Source organism: Rhinatrema bivittatum, chromosome 3 (assembly GCF_901001135.1).
Source record: "Rhinatrema bivittatum chromosome 3, aRhiBiv1.1, whole genome shotgun sequence".
NCBI classification, from domain to species: Eukaryota; Metazoa; Chordata; class Amphibia; order Gymnophiona; family Rhinatrematidae; genus Rhinatrema; species Rhinatrema bivittatum.
In genome coordinates this window covers 382,759,800-382,773,538 of record NC_042617.1, presented here as the reverse complement: position 1 = coordinate 382,773,538, position 13,739 = coordinate 382,759,800, and the positions used below count along the sequence as shown (strand labels likewise).

Here is a 13,739-nt window from a genome sequence, read left to right as displayed (position 1 = left end):
GAAACTGAGATGAAAGAAATCTACTTAATTTAATATTCTCAGTCATAGCTAAATTCAGTGTACATTTGTTAATAAGTCAACTGTTAATAGAATTAAGAAAAAAAATGTATAAAACATCACAGTTGTATTAATAATCAGAAAATGGAAACACCACTAGTACAATATTGCAGTGCATTTGGCCATTCATTTGACAAATTACTGCGAATTGTACTAGAATAAGTAACAACAGATTTACATGGAGGAGATCTTATCACCAAGTTGAATTAGTGCAAGCAGCTCTGTATGAACAAGGAAATGGAATAGGAAGTTTGACACTCACGTTTGGGAGTATTTGAAATGATTGGTTAATGGTCGCCATATGATGAGAAATGCAAGCTCTTGATTGTTTAAAGTTCTGACTTTGGGGAGATAACTCAGACTGGCCAACTAAGCAGGTTAATTAGCATTTAATGTCAACAGCAGGGCTAAGTAGGAGACAGCTTCTGCCCTAATAAAGTAAGTGATTTTAATCCATTTGAAAGAGGGCTTTCAATGATTTTTTGCTACGTGGAGAGAATTTTAAAAATATATATGAAAAGTAGATATGCTACCCCTTTACCTTTTTTTCTTTTTCAGAATTTGATCACAAGGCGAATTTAAAGCTGTAAAGTGATTTCCCCTGATGAAGAATTCTGGTTCAAATCACTTGGCTAGTATCAAGTGGGATAATGTAATTTTTGTCAGAAAAATATCAAGATAAGTTCACAGATCTTGCCTATGAACTATTTTGATTACTTTGAAGAAGAAAGAGAAGATAAATACACACATTCTTAGAAATCCTTGCAAGTAACTAGTTTTGTTGGATATGTCTATGAGCAGTTTACCTATATATGCAGTTTTTCAAAATTTGAAGGACATTTTTAGTGCATCAAAAATTGAGTGCTGATGATTATACAGACATAAGGCTCATTGGTTTATGAAATACAAAGTTAGTAGCCTTCATATATGATAGTCCTGTAAAATCAGAAAAATAATTTTATTTAAAAAAAAAAAAGTATACAAATGATATGTTTTAGTGGTTGGGTTGATCTATTACCTGGCTCTTGTGGTCTGCTTTCTTAGTGTGCATATGTACACACATAAGTGTGCGTATCATGTATGTGTGTGTGTGTATATATATATATATATATATATATATATATATATATATATATATATATATATATATACAATTTGTGTGTGTAGGGAGAAAGATTCTGACATTTTGGAATATGATGGCAAATAGACAGCAAGGCCAATGTAGTCTGCCTATTTTCCCTTTCTTTTGAAATGCTGAAGACTCTACTTGATCTCTGGCTTTTGCGTTATATCCTTACAACCTGGATCCCCTGGACTTATCTCATACTTTTTTGAATTCTGATTCTGTTTTTGCTGCTTCCATGTTAATTGGGAGTTGGTTAAAAGCATCTACCACCCAATCTGAGAATAAATATTTTATTCTTGAACCCTACCCCCTTTTAGTCTCGTGCCATAACCATTATTCTACAGCTCCCTTTTCATTTAATGTTTACCTTTTTTGTGTTTTGCCTGTATCTTATTTGAATGTCTTATATCATCCATTTCTCCTGTTTTCTTGGGTATACATATTTAGGCTTATAGCCTTGGTTCCATATGAAGAGAGGCTTATCAGATAATATGGAATGTCTATGTGTGGTTTGGTTTGTGTGTTTCTGCATGTATCCCCTCCTAATAACTAAACTAAACCAAGCTTTATGTGGAGGTAAGGTCTTGGGCAGCTATGTGACCTTTCTGGTTTTCACATTTTGGGAGGGGAGCAACAGGGAGAGTTTTTTCCTATGGGATGTGCATGGGGAAAATTTAAGTGCTTAAATCTCCAGAGCCAGTGGCCTTATATGCATGGAGCTCGATACCTAGACAGAGGGTTTGATAAACGTTTAGTTGTACGGAAAGAAAGTTGCAGTTGAGTGATTTTGGAGTACAGGCAGGAGGCAAAGTTGGCATCTTTTGAAAAGAAATGTATGAGATGTTGAAGCGAAGCCATCTACTATGTCACAATTGTTTGTTATCATGTCATAAGACTCAAGTTGCAGCATTATTTTGGTAGCACTTTTCTGGACAGAGTATACCAGGAGTAGGCAACTCTGGTTCTCAAGTGCCACAAGCAGGTCAGGTTTTTAAGATAGCCACATTGAATTTTCATGAAATGCATTTGCATGCACAGTCTTCATTGCATGCAAATGCATCTCAGGCATATCCATTATAGATATCCTAAAAATAACTGGTTTTTGTGGCACTTGAGGACCGAAGTTGCCAACCTCTGGCCTATGTGCTTATTTTCTTGGGAAGGTAGCCTCCAGAATTGGGCATAGTACTTAAGATGAAGTCTCGCCAATGATTTGTACAGAGATAGTATCTCATCCTATTTTTTCTCATTATATCTCTTCCTATCACCTTAGCATTTCTCTGATATTTTTGCCATTGCAAGTCATTTTGCAAAAAAAAATTGACGACTATTCGATCCCTTTCCAATTAGTATAAGTATCTCAGACCCGCTTCCAAAACCAGTTGTGATGTACTTCATTTTATTAGTATTATCTATGATCATGAGTCAACAAACTCCACATACAGGAAACTTCTTGAGTTAAAAATTGTTTATAATCAGAATCCTAGATTGTAATTTTTTAATCACATTCTTGTTTAAGCAGGATTTCTCAAATTCAGGACTCGGAACCACATCTAGTTTCCAGAATAACCAAATTATGCAAATTGCATAACCATGTAAACATCGTAGATGATGGCAGATGAGGACCAATTGACCTTTCCATTTCTTTTCCTCTCTGGTTCTTCTATCTCTTCGGGTAGATTAGTATGTTTTAGTATTACCAAAAGTTACAGCACCCCTTTATAGAAAAACACAAAACCACATAGCTTAGTCATTATCAACTTTAGTGATTTTATTATAAAAGTCATTGTGTGTATTCCTTAGGCATTATCACTTAAGACCTAGATCTAGAAAGCAATATACAGTAACTAACTATAACATTTATACTAATATCAGGATCAATTGGCCAGATTTAATCCCTCTGCCTTCTTTCTTCTGAGAGGATCTAAGGGAAGGCAGTGTTTCACTAATAATTTTATGATTTCTTTCCCATGTATTCCCCGGTCTGCTAGTATTCGCCCATCACTGTCTTCTCTAACCTTCCTCTCTGACTGCCTGCTTCCAAGGTTCTCCTTAGATCTCACATATCAATTTTTCCTTGTGTCTTCTCATTTATGGTGCTTGCTGCCTCTGTTTACAGCTTAATCTTATTACTCAGGCTAACATACAGTCTTTGTTAGCCTCCGTTGTTCTTAGCCTCCATTATCTACCCAGTTATCAGAGACCAGTTCTGTGTTACATTTGAGATGAAATCATTCCAGGCTACTTGCTTTATCATTTCATCACGCACACAAGTTACAACATTTAAAACAATATATTTAAATATAGTTTATGAATATTTAATGTGGCTATTTGATAAAAGCAAACTTAGTTGAGGATTCCAAAAAACAAGTTTGGGAAACTGTGATTAGTTTGCAGGCCCGTGCCAGGTGCCCAGAGCCTGCTTTAGCCCGGCGCTGAGGAACATGCCCGGCTGCCCCTCACTCCGCAGTTGGTTGCGGTTGTGTGTATCCTGCCTGCCATTCTTCTCCTGCCTCACCTTTCACACCAGTCGATTGCATCACCAGATGTCTCACAGTGATGCATACAGCAGAGGGGGATGGGGGGTTGGATGCACAGAATGACACTGATGCTGTGGGATGATGGAGGAGACTTATATCCTCGTGCCTGGTCTTGTTCTTCCTTTTGATCCATGCTGCAGAGGCCAAAGCAGCTCATTGGGTGCCATCAGAAGCCTACCATGACATTATTTGCATTTCTGATACATTGTAAGGGCAAAAACTCAATCTTGAGTAGCCATCGGTTGACAGTCATGAAGCTTTCAGGTACCTTTAAAAAAAACAAAATCTCAGAGCTGCAAGCAGGGGAGCCATGATAGCGAGGCCGAAGGCATGCCACCATACAGCTGAGTGGACTGAATCTATCAGAGCAGCGACCACAGGAGAACATAAGACCTTTTGGTCCACAATGGAAGGCAACTCTTGATCGCACTCTGCAATCCAGGGTCACTTAACCACTGCAGCCATGAGCAAATTGTCGGTGAAGCAATGCAGGCCAACTCGTGGTAGGAAGAGGAAGCAATTAGCCATGTGGTCAGACAGCACTTTAGAGACAAATAAGGCAGGCACAGGATATAACAACAGCTGCAGCAGCATGAGGGGCAAGAAAGCAAAGGTAGCAGTACACAATACTAAAGGCTTGCCGAGGTCACAGCACAAGGGGCTGATGGTACGAGGAAGACAGTCAATGTGCAATTTACTATTCGGCAGAGGGCACTGCTGGTTTCAGCACAGATGGGCCAACCACTTGGATGGAATCTTTATCAAGGCAGCAGAGTGGCCAATATAACAGCAATGCTTACTGCCCCTCTTCCCCCACCCCCCCCCCCCCCCCCGGGCCACATGGGGCCCCAGTGTCTGCCAACCTCTCACTTTTCTCCACCAACCAGGGAGCATCAGTGGACAATGACAATCCATCCAGGCTATTGTGGAGCATATCTCTGGCCACCCCAAAATTGGGGGCCCTGGATTGCACCAAGTTAGTTGACACAAGGATCAGCTTCGCATGGTGCTGCCCAGGGACTAGGCAATGGGTCTCAGCAGTCATGACTACCCAAACAATCGAATGCTAGAGGACAAGCAGACAACCATGGTAGTCCCAAAACAATTATATACTCCGAAAAACGTAGCCAAAATTTAAATTACTTGGTATTCAGGGAAATACACATTGAATATTTTATAAATTGGACCCTCATATCACCCGCAGATATACTGAGTGTAACTTTTGCTTGGTGTTTTCAGAGCTCGGGGTCACTTTAAATCATCAGTCCTTGCAGTAAAAATTTTTCCCAATTTGTCCTTTGCTACACAGCAGAGGAGAAAACAGTTTTGGGTATATCGCCAGGATGTGATAACTTTGGGATATTCCTTCATCCTAAGATTCCCATGTAAATGCATAATTAAGAAAGATCAAGATGTTTTCATATTCTTTGTACCAGATCAGTTAAAGTATTTTGTTGAACAGAAGAGATTAGCCACCACGTCCCCTCTCTCTAGTGAGTAAAGTGAGAAATAGAATAGCACAGACTGTGAATTTCTATAGAAAATTAATTACCAAATATTGTAGCTCCCAACTATGTTAATACCTCTGTTTTGTTGACAAAAGTACCTGTTGCATTTGGTTATGCTATAAGAAAACATGTTAATTTCTTAAAGATTATTCTGTGGAACAATTAGTTTGGTAGGTTGTTACTGAACCAACTATCTGTATTCTTGTTTCTGTTTTAATAATGGAAAATCAATAAAGATATAAATTAAAAAAAAAAATCATCAGTCCATATTCACCTATTTTTAAATTTTTATGAAAAAATCTTTTTAACGTTTTAATAAAAATAGAGTAGAGGTACTTCCCCCTTAATTAGTCCAGAGTCCGACATGAATCCATGTTTCGCGTCCTGCTGCCTCAGGGACCCTCCAAATGAATTATTGTCCATGAAGAATTATGCCGTTATCCAAGCGAGTCAGCGTTAATCTTTTAAACTTTCCTCTGAAAGACAAGAATAACTTAGATAAAAAGTTAATCATGCACATTGGGAACAACATCGTTACCAACCCAGGATCACTTACTACATGCCGCAACCATTTTGACATTCGTGCTGCTTAGAGACGAGGCTTCTCAAAATGAGTCTATTTAAACGAATTACGTGTCTCATGCATGCTTTCATGTGCTGTGATTGACAGATGGTCTAGCACGAACCTGTTTAAATGAATAGAGCCCATTCTATCTCCCTATTTAAGCCCTTTGGAGAAATGGACTGTAATTGAAAAATCCATCTCTGCTCATGTTGCCTGAGCTTCTTAATGCGATCCCCTCCTCTTCAATACGGTGATATAACTTTCACCATCAATCTCTTCAAATTGATGGTGGAACTCCATAAAATGAGCAACCAACAGAGCCTCCATTTTCCCATTTTTTTAAACAACTCCTATGTTCAATCAGTCGTGCTCTGATTCGCCGTTTGATCAGAGTAAATAAATAAAAAGATGGTATATACTGCAAATATTGTTTGACATGAAACATCCCAGGGCAACATGATTTCTTGTCCTGAAGATATGTTAATAGATGACTGAGGGGATTGAAGAAAACAAAATGCACAATTTAAACATTCTTTAGTTGCTTCCACCGAAACAGGAGGTTTACTACAGCTTGCATGAACTACATGATCTTTAATGTTAAATCCTTTGGAAAAGGCAATCCTGAATGGTTTTTTAAACAAAGGGTGAATCTCTTGAAGAATTGTCCAATGTTTCTGAATAGCATGACTGATAGGAGTGGATGCCGATCTATGTCATAGTACCAAGGTCTGCTGGTTCAAATCTCCCTCAGATGTTTTTTTCAAAAATAGATAATCTCTATTGGAATATAAGGCTCTGCGATATACTGCTTTTATGCATGACCTCGGATAATCTCTTCGTAAAAATCGCTCTGCCATGCATTTGTCTTGAATCTTAGTCTACTCTATCTGTGCACAACCTCCGAAGTCTTAAAAATTGACCTATAGGTAAATTAGTTTTAAAGTTGACCGAGTGAAAACTGTCAAAACGTAAGAGTTTGTTTCATTCATTCTTCTTACAATATATACTTGTTCTTAATGAAGAGCATTTTTGGAGATCAATATATCTAGATAGGCTATCTGTTGATGATGAAAATTGATGGTAAATTTAAGACATGTCCAGAGAGTTGAGCCATGAATGTAATTCTAATAATGCTGACTCTGGACCATCCCAGATTATAAAGATATCGATATATCTTTTCCAACAACTCAAATAATGGCTCCATGCACAATTATGTACATATGTGGACTCAAATGACATTATAAAAATGTTCGCAAGATCCAGTGCCATTGCGGCACCATCGCTGTACCTCTGATTTGGAGAAAAAATTTTCTTTCAAACATAAAGTAATTCTTACTCAGTGCCAATCTTAATAGCTCAATAACATATTGTGAAGGTATCCGCTGTGGCAAAACAATTGCCAGCCAGAATGTGGTGATTCCTCTGGGAGGAATGGCTGCATCAGAACAGATCCAGCTGACAATCCAGCACCGTCCACACAGTCAAGACCCAAATCGCCCAGTGGGCCAACCACTAGCGCAGTGGTGAGTGCAGCAATGAATTGTGACATTGGAGCCAAGGCTGGTGAGTTATTGGAGAATTCAGTGGGACAGGGTTCTGTATTGGATGGCACTACACCCGCACAAACTTAGAAGAAAAGGAAGAGAGCAGACAGGTCTAGCTCTAATTTATATAGCTCCTCTGATTCCTCTGACTCAGACTCCATAACTGACCTTAGCCCTAATGGATGACCCAGAGAGTTGGTGGAGGGATCCAGGGGTCCCCCAGCGCTAACAACACTGTCACAATTATGGTAGAGTGTCCCAGAAGCCTTGCAAAAAAAGATTAGAAAGCAGGAATACATCAACATATTCCAAATCTTGGAAGGGCGAAGGAGGAGTGGTGACAGGAAAAAGGACTAGAAGAGGGGACTGGGCACCAAGTGCCAACAAAACTGCCTTGGAATATTGTCAATTGGGCAGGAGATTTTTTTTTAGGATGATGAGTGTCATTGGACAGGATAAATCCCTCCCAGTACAGTCCCATGTTGTTATGCTGATACCATTTTGGAAGCATATAAGGAATATGATGGCTGGGCATGGTTTAACTGCAATGAGCGATTCTGAGACAAGATGGAGGAAAATCACTTTATTGTGGGGCACTCAGGATGTAGGATTATGGGTAAAGCAGATGATCAATAAAGCAAGCAATGCAGGAACTAGAAGTAGGGCAGCTATGAAAGCCAATCATGCCCAACCACAGATGACCACCAGTAACACAAGCATTAATAATACCTGTTGGAGATATATTAAGTCCTCGTGCAGCTTTCAAGAATGCAGATTCTGACAGGCAAGTTCCATTTATTATGGTTCTTACCTAGCGAACAAGTTCACCATTAAGGCAAATGCAGAGAGTAATCCCAAAGAAAAATGAATCCTCCAGTTTTAGTAAAGCCACATCGCCTATAAATGTACATGATGATATGGTGGCTCAAATGAAATCCTAGATGCAACGCAGCATATGAAATCATGGAGGGTTTCCGGACAGGTTTTATTATACCCTTCAAGTAAAGATCACTGGCACAGATGCCCATAACACATTTCTATGGTGCAACATCAAGACATAGTTCAACAAAAGCGCAACAAGGAATTGGAGCTGAACAGAATGGCGGGGCTGTTCCCCCAAAAGATGATGCTTTCTCCATTAGCAGTCATTCCAAAGAAGAACTGGGAAAATTCCAGCTCATGCAAAACCTCTCCTACCCAAAAGGGGCTTCAGTGAATGACAAGTTTCCAGTAGAGGAATGCATGATTCAATATATCGTTTGACAGCGGTAGCCTTACTGAGAGAATGTGGACAGAGCGCCCTGATGGCCAAGACAGATATCAAGTCTGCATTCTGCTTACACTCAGTTCATCCCGACAGCTTCCTGTTGCTAGGTTTAAGTTTTGCAGCCAATACTACTTTCACAAATTTATGCCAATGGGCTGTTCCATCTCTAGCTCATGCTTCAAGTTGTTTAGCTCCTTCATTCACTGGGCCATAGCACAGACGACTGGTATTAACATCATCCACTACCTGGTTGATTTTTTTTAATTGTGGGAACAGCAGAGTCCACTGTGATACATTTCTTAGGGATCAAACTCGACTCAGACACAATGATGTCAAGATTGCCGGAAGAAAAATTGCACAAGCTGAGGTCAATTATCCGGACAGCCTTGCGTTCCAAAAAGTCATTTTGACCAACATCAGTCCCTGATGGGTACTCTGAACTTTGCATGCAGGGAAGAGTTTTTCTAAGGCATCTAGCAGCAGCAGCAACAGGCACAACCAAACTGTAGCACTTTATACAACTCATCAAGAACAATCTTGCCATATGGGCAACACACCTGGAGGATTATAACGGCGCCTCATTATGGCAGGATCCCTCTATATCACCACAGTTCTAGTTTTTGTTTATAATGCACTCCTGTTCGATGTAAACCAGCAAGATATGTTTTCATGATTGCCGGTATATAAAAACTCTAAATAAATAAATAAAATAAAATATCAGGTAGGGTCCTGGACATACACTCCGATGCTTCGAGTGGATAAGGATTCAGAGCATACTGCCGGGGTTCGTGTTGTGCCATGCCTTGGCTCAAGTCATGGGTCGAAGAAGGATTAACCTATAACATCACATTCCTTGAGCTAGTCTCCATTATGGTGGTGCTTGCGATATGGGGTGGTACGTTGCGGAACAAATATATTATGTTCTGGTGTGACACTCGAGTTGTAGTTGAAATAATCAGACAGCCAGATGCTGCAAGGTGGTGGATTTGTTTAAAGCAAGTTATGTTGACAGCAATGAGACTTAATTACTACAATATGGGCACAGCATGTGTCCGGGATTACAGCAGTATTGCCAATTTCCTGTCTCAAGCTAAATGGGACTTGTTCTATATGCAGGTTCTGGGCACAGAGAGAGAGAGGGGATGGCAGTGCCGCAGCACTTGTGGAAGATTGGAGTGCAACCACCAAAGACCTTGTCCAGAGATTGGTAGCACCGGCTACTGGGGCAGCATACCATAGGGGATATGAACTTTTAAATAAATTTCTGACTGGCTATGGCTGAGTCCTGGGACCAGAACGGGAAAACATTGTTCTTTATGAAGGCACAAGGTTGAGGTTTATGGTAAAAAAATAATAATAATAATAATAATAAAGTTTATGGGGTGGGCCAGGAAAGCCAGAATTTCAAACTATTTGTGACACCCCATGATACACGATGTATTGATTCAGGAAGGCACCATGATAGGGTTCACTCGGTATCAGTTCACCACAACTTCAGAGCAGCATTGTCCAAACTAGATTTTAATGCAATGGAATTCAGCACCTATTCTTTTAGGATAGGGGTGTCTACCAGAGCAGGCAGGGCTTCACATGGAAACAATTCAGAGAGTTGGGAGATGGAGGTCGGCTTCTGTTAAGTCATACGTCCGATTGGACTTAGCTCAAGCGCATGATTTTGTCAAATGATCTCCTTTCTAGATTTACCCATGGGTGAAGGGAGGGTTTGTATCACGGGACATTCATTCCTTCATGCATTGGGCAGCACAGAAGGGCATAGGACTGCTTATATAGTAAAAACTTATATATTGCTCTATACAAGTTACACATTTCAGGTTTGGCCATCACAGTATGCGATAGGAGCAACTGCTACCTTTTTTGTAGTGGAAGATGGTGGTGGCGCCCAAAGTGATAATTTACCTGGAAGGAAATGACTTGGGAGAATTGAATTACAGTCGGTTGATAAAGCCTTATAAATAGCAATGTTGTGCAATTTGCAAATATGTTCTGTCAGACTATATTCTTGTGGTCTGTTATCCCCTGCATTATTTATTTATTATATTTTAAAACTTTTATTCTGAAACTTCCTAGTTCAAAAAACATTGTCGTCAGGCCTTTCCTAAACAATTTACATCTTCTTGCTTATGGAGCTCTAATGGCAACTTATTCCATTCAAACACTGCTACAGAACTAAAAACCTGTGCTTTTATCTGAGCCCATTTATATTTATTGGCGAAAGGAATAGCCAGCAAGTTGGGCACCTTCTGATCATAGATACTTCAGCCCCCCCTTCCCTGATTTCCCCCCCCCCCCCCAAGCATACCCAATACTGGGGGGGGGGGGTCTTTTGGAGCAGGAACAATTAGCCTCTGTCCAATTGGCTATCCAACTGTATAGCACACTGTTATATGCTGGCTGGCTGTCTTACAGGCTCTGTCAAGACTTATCAAGTGAGAATCATGGCAACTTTAGTGGTTCCTTTCCGGTCCACCTCTGTTGAAGACACTGTCATGTCTGATTGATGTCTGGATAGTATGTCCCGAAGAGACAGTAACTTTGCAAAAGGAGTTCTGTGCAGCTTGTTCATCCAGTAGTTCACTCTTCATCTGGTGTGGCTGGGTTGTTTAAGGAAGTGCCTTTGCTATAAAACCCTCAGGTTGGGACTCCCTACACATAATGGCTAGTTTATGCCTACTTGTCAACTGAGAGAGATGAATTAGCCATTCTTTATACCCACTTGCCTCCCTGCTGAGTCAACAACCTAGCTTAAACTCTGGAAAAGACTAATGGGCTCACAAGGAATTCCTACGCATGCTTAGCAAACTCTTTACTGAGCTCTGAGAATTGGTCCATGTCAGCACCATCAGATGACGTGCCCAATGTGTAATGGCTAATTCATCCTGCTGTTTGTGAAGAAAGCTGCTTACAAATAAGCAAACTTTCTGTTTCAGAAGCAAGTGACTATTCTCTACAATGTATGGAAAGAGAGAAGGTTCCAAAAAATGCAATTGAAGACCAAGAAAATGTGGCAGAAAGATGCACAGTCTGTTGTATTGGATGATGCTATCCTGATGAAAAGGAATTTCCAGCCACACTTTGATTAGTTACTTTAAACATATTACATTCTATGAACTCCAGAAGAAGGCTCTCTTTGGCATAATGCAAGTAAATTTTAGAGACTGATATCATATCCAGCATGCCCTGAGTGAGGTACATTCTTGTCAGGGTATCTGAAAAATAACACATTTGGAGATATTACCCCCAGAAAGAAGAACAAACAGGCTACTTTAATATTACTGCTGTGACTTATGGTTGAAGGCAAGCACTGCCTATAAAATAAACCACACCATTTTGACATGCACTATTTTCTAGCTAAAGCATACCAATGGAGGAAAAACTACAGTGGAGGTTGAGTGAGAAAACCTTGTTGGATTCTACCATTGGGCTCACTGTCACTGGGAGCCAATGAGGTCACGTGAGATTTAGAGAGGTGGTGTAGTTTAGGCTCCTCCACCCAGCTCCCCAAACTCTTAAGGCCAAATGCTTCAGCTCACTGCAGTCATTGGAAGGGAGGAAGCAAAGGAGTCATTGAATGGAGAAAGGGTAGTGACAAGAGGCAGAAAACAAAGAGCGGTTAAAAGGGGAAAATGTCATGAAAGAGGAGATACATAGGAGGGAGGAAAAAATAAATGTATTTATTTATTTGAGTGTTTTATATACTGTCATTCCATGTGAGAATTGCTAGATCACAAAATATGTACAGGTTTGACTATCACAGACGAGTTACGGAGGTAGACATACACACCTGAGATAAATAGGGAAAACAAGGGAGGCTAGGAAGTAATGACAAAAATTGGACAAATATAGGTGTTTAGAGAGAGAGAAGAGAATGAAGAGAAAATAGAAACTATGGAGAAGAGAAAATATGGACACGGGAAAATGTGTAATCACTTTATCATTTGAAAAGTTTGCAATTTCAGCTTCTGCAACACATTTCTTTCGTATGACGACAGTTTACTTCACCAAAACCCAAATAAACCACTATACTGTTTCAAAGCTATAATATACTAATACATGACAAGAGCAACAGAACAGACTTTTCAAATTTAACAATTCTATAACCAATAATATCAGCGTTTATTACAGTAAATGTTCCTAAATTTTGTATAAGCTTTCAGAGTTTTACAAAAATCAATTTAAAACTTGTAGACATGCAAAACATATTAAAAACATGTACATCTTAGCACACATATAACATTTTTAAAGGTAAATCAAGAAAACAACATATGTACATTCTCTTAGGTAAATCACAATCTCCAGCAGGATACCGGCCTTTTAGTAGAAACACCCACTATTTGTGGCAAGATTATAACATAGTTTCAATATAAGTTTTTTTTCAGACAGCAATACACCAGTACAAAATAGTTCTCTGTTCTCTATTCCACTCTCCCTTCCTCACAAAGCAGCTTTCTGTCTTCTCTGCAGTGCTTGCTTTTACCAATTTTTACCCCGTTGTCTTTTACCCGCAGGAACGGTGTAGTCTTGTTCAAAATTCCACTTTACTTTTCTAATAATTAACCCGCTGAGTTCCTCGCAGTTTTCTATACCAGCTTTTTCCCTTTCCCAACACTGCAGCGTTTCGTCATCAAATGCCTGCATCAGGGGAATGGAGCGTTTTTAAAGCTCTAAAATGAGAATGTATAATGTACTTTTGCTAATGCTTTCTTACATTGCTATTACAAAGAATAAGTGGCTTTAAGTATAACTTACTGAGAGTTGACTTACTACCTTCTCAAAGAATCATGGTGAATCTAGAGTACTGTTGCGTGAGACACCTTTTAAATGGTTTCCATAGCCTATCACAAAACACAGTATACATTTGTTAATACAGTACATTCTTATAGCACAGCTAATTATGTAAAACAGAAATAGTTTCCCATACATTGAACGTTCAGATCCAAGAACATATAAGTTGCATTAGGTGAGGTAATATGAGACCCCACTGGTGTCTCATTGGATCGAGAATAGCCATACAACAGAAGATTTATAGTTTGCTATCTTAGCTCAATTTTCCCCAAAGAGAAAGGGGAGATAATTTTTCTAAGTTCCTTTTGCAGAAAGAACAAGCTTTTATC

The 13,739-nt window shown here is 39.5% G+C and overlaps 1 protein-coding gene across 14 annotated transcripts in view; it reads left to right on the top strand.

The window, feature by feature from the left end:
• Positions 1–13,739, top strand: part of SENP6 (SUMO specific peptidase 6) — a 448,534-nt gene that overhangs the window by 379,534 nt on the left and 55,261 nt on the right. The window contains exon 21 of one of the 14 annotated variants that reach the window (XM_029595601.1): positions 616–1,074. The exons of the other annotated variants lie outside the window; for them this stretch is intronic. Coding sequence (XP_029451461.1) covers positions 616–647 — 32 coding nt within the window. The 3' untranslated portion in view covers positions 648–1,074. Of the gene's footprint in view, positions 1–615; positions 1,075–13,739 lie in introns of those variants that run through there. 14 annotated transcript variants of the gene reach the window in all.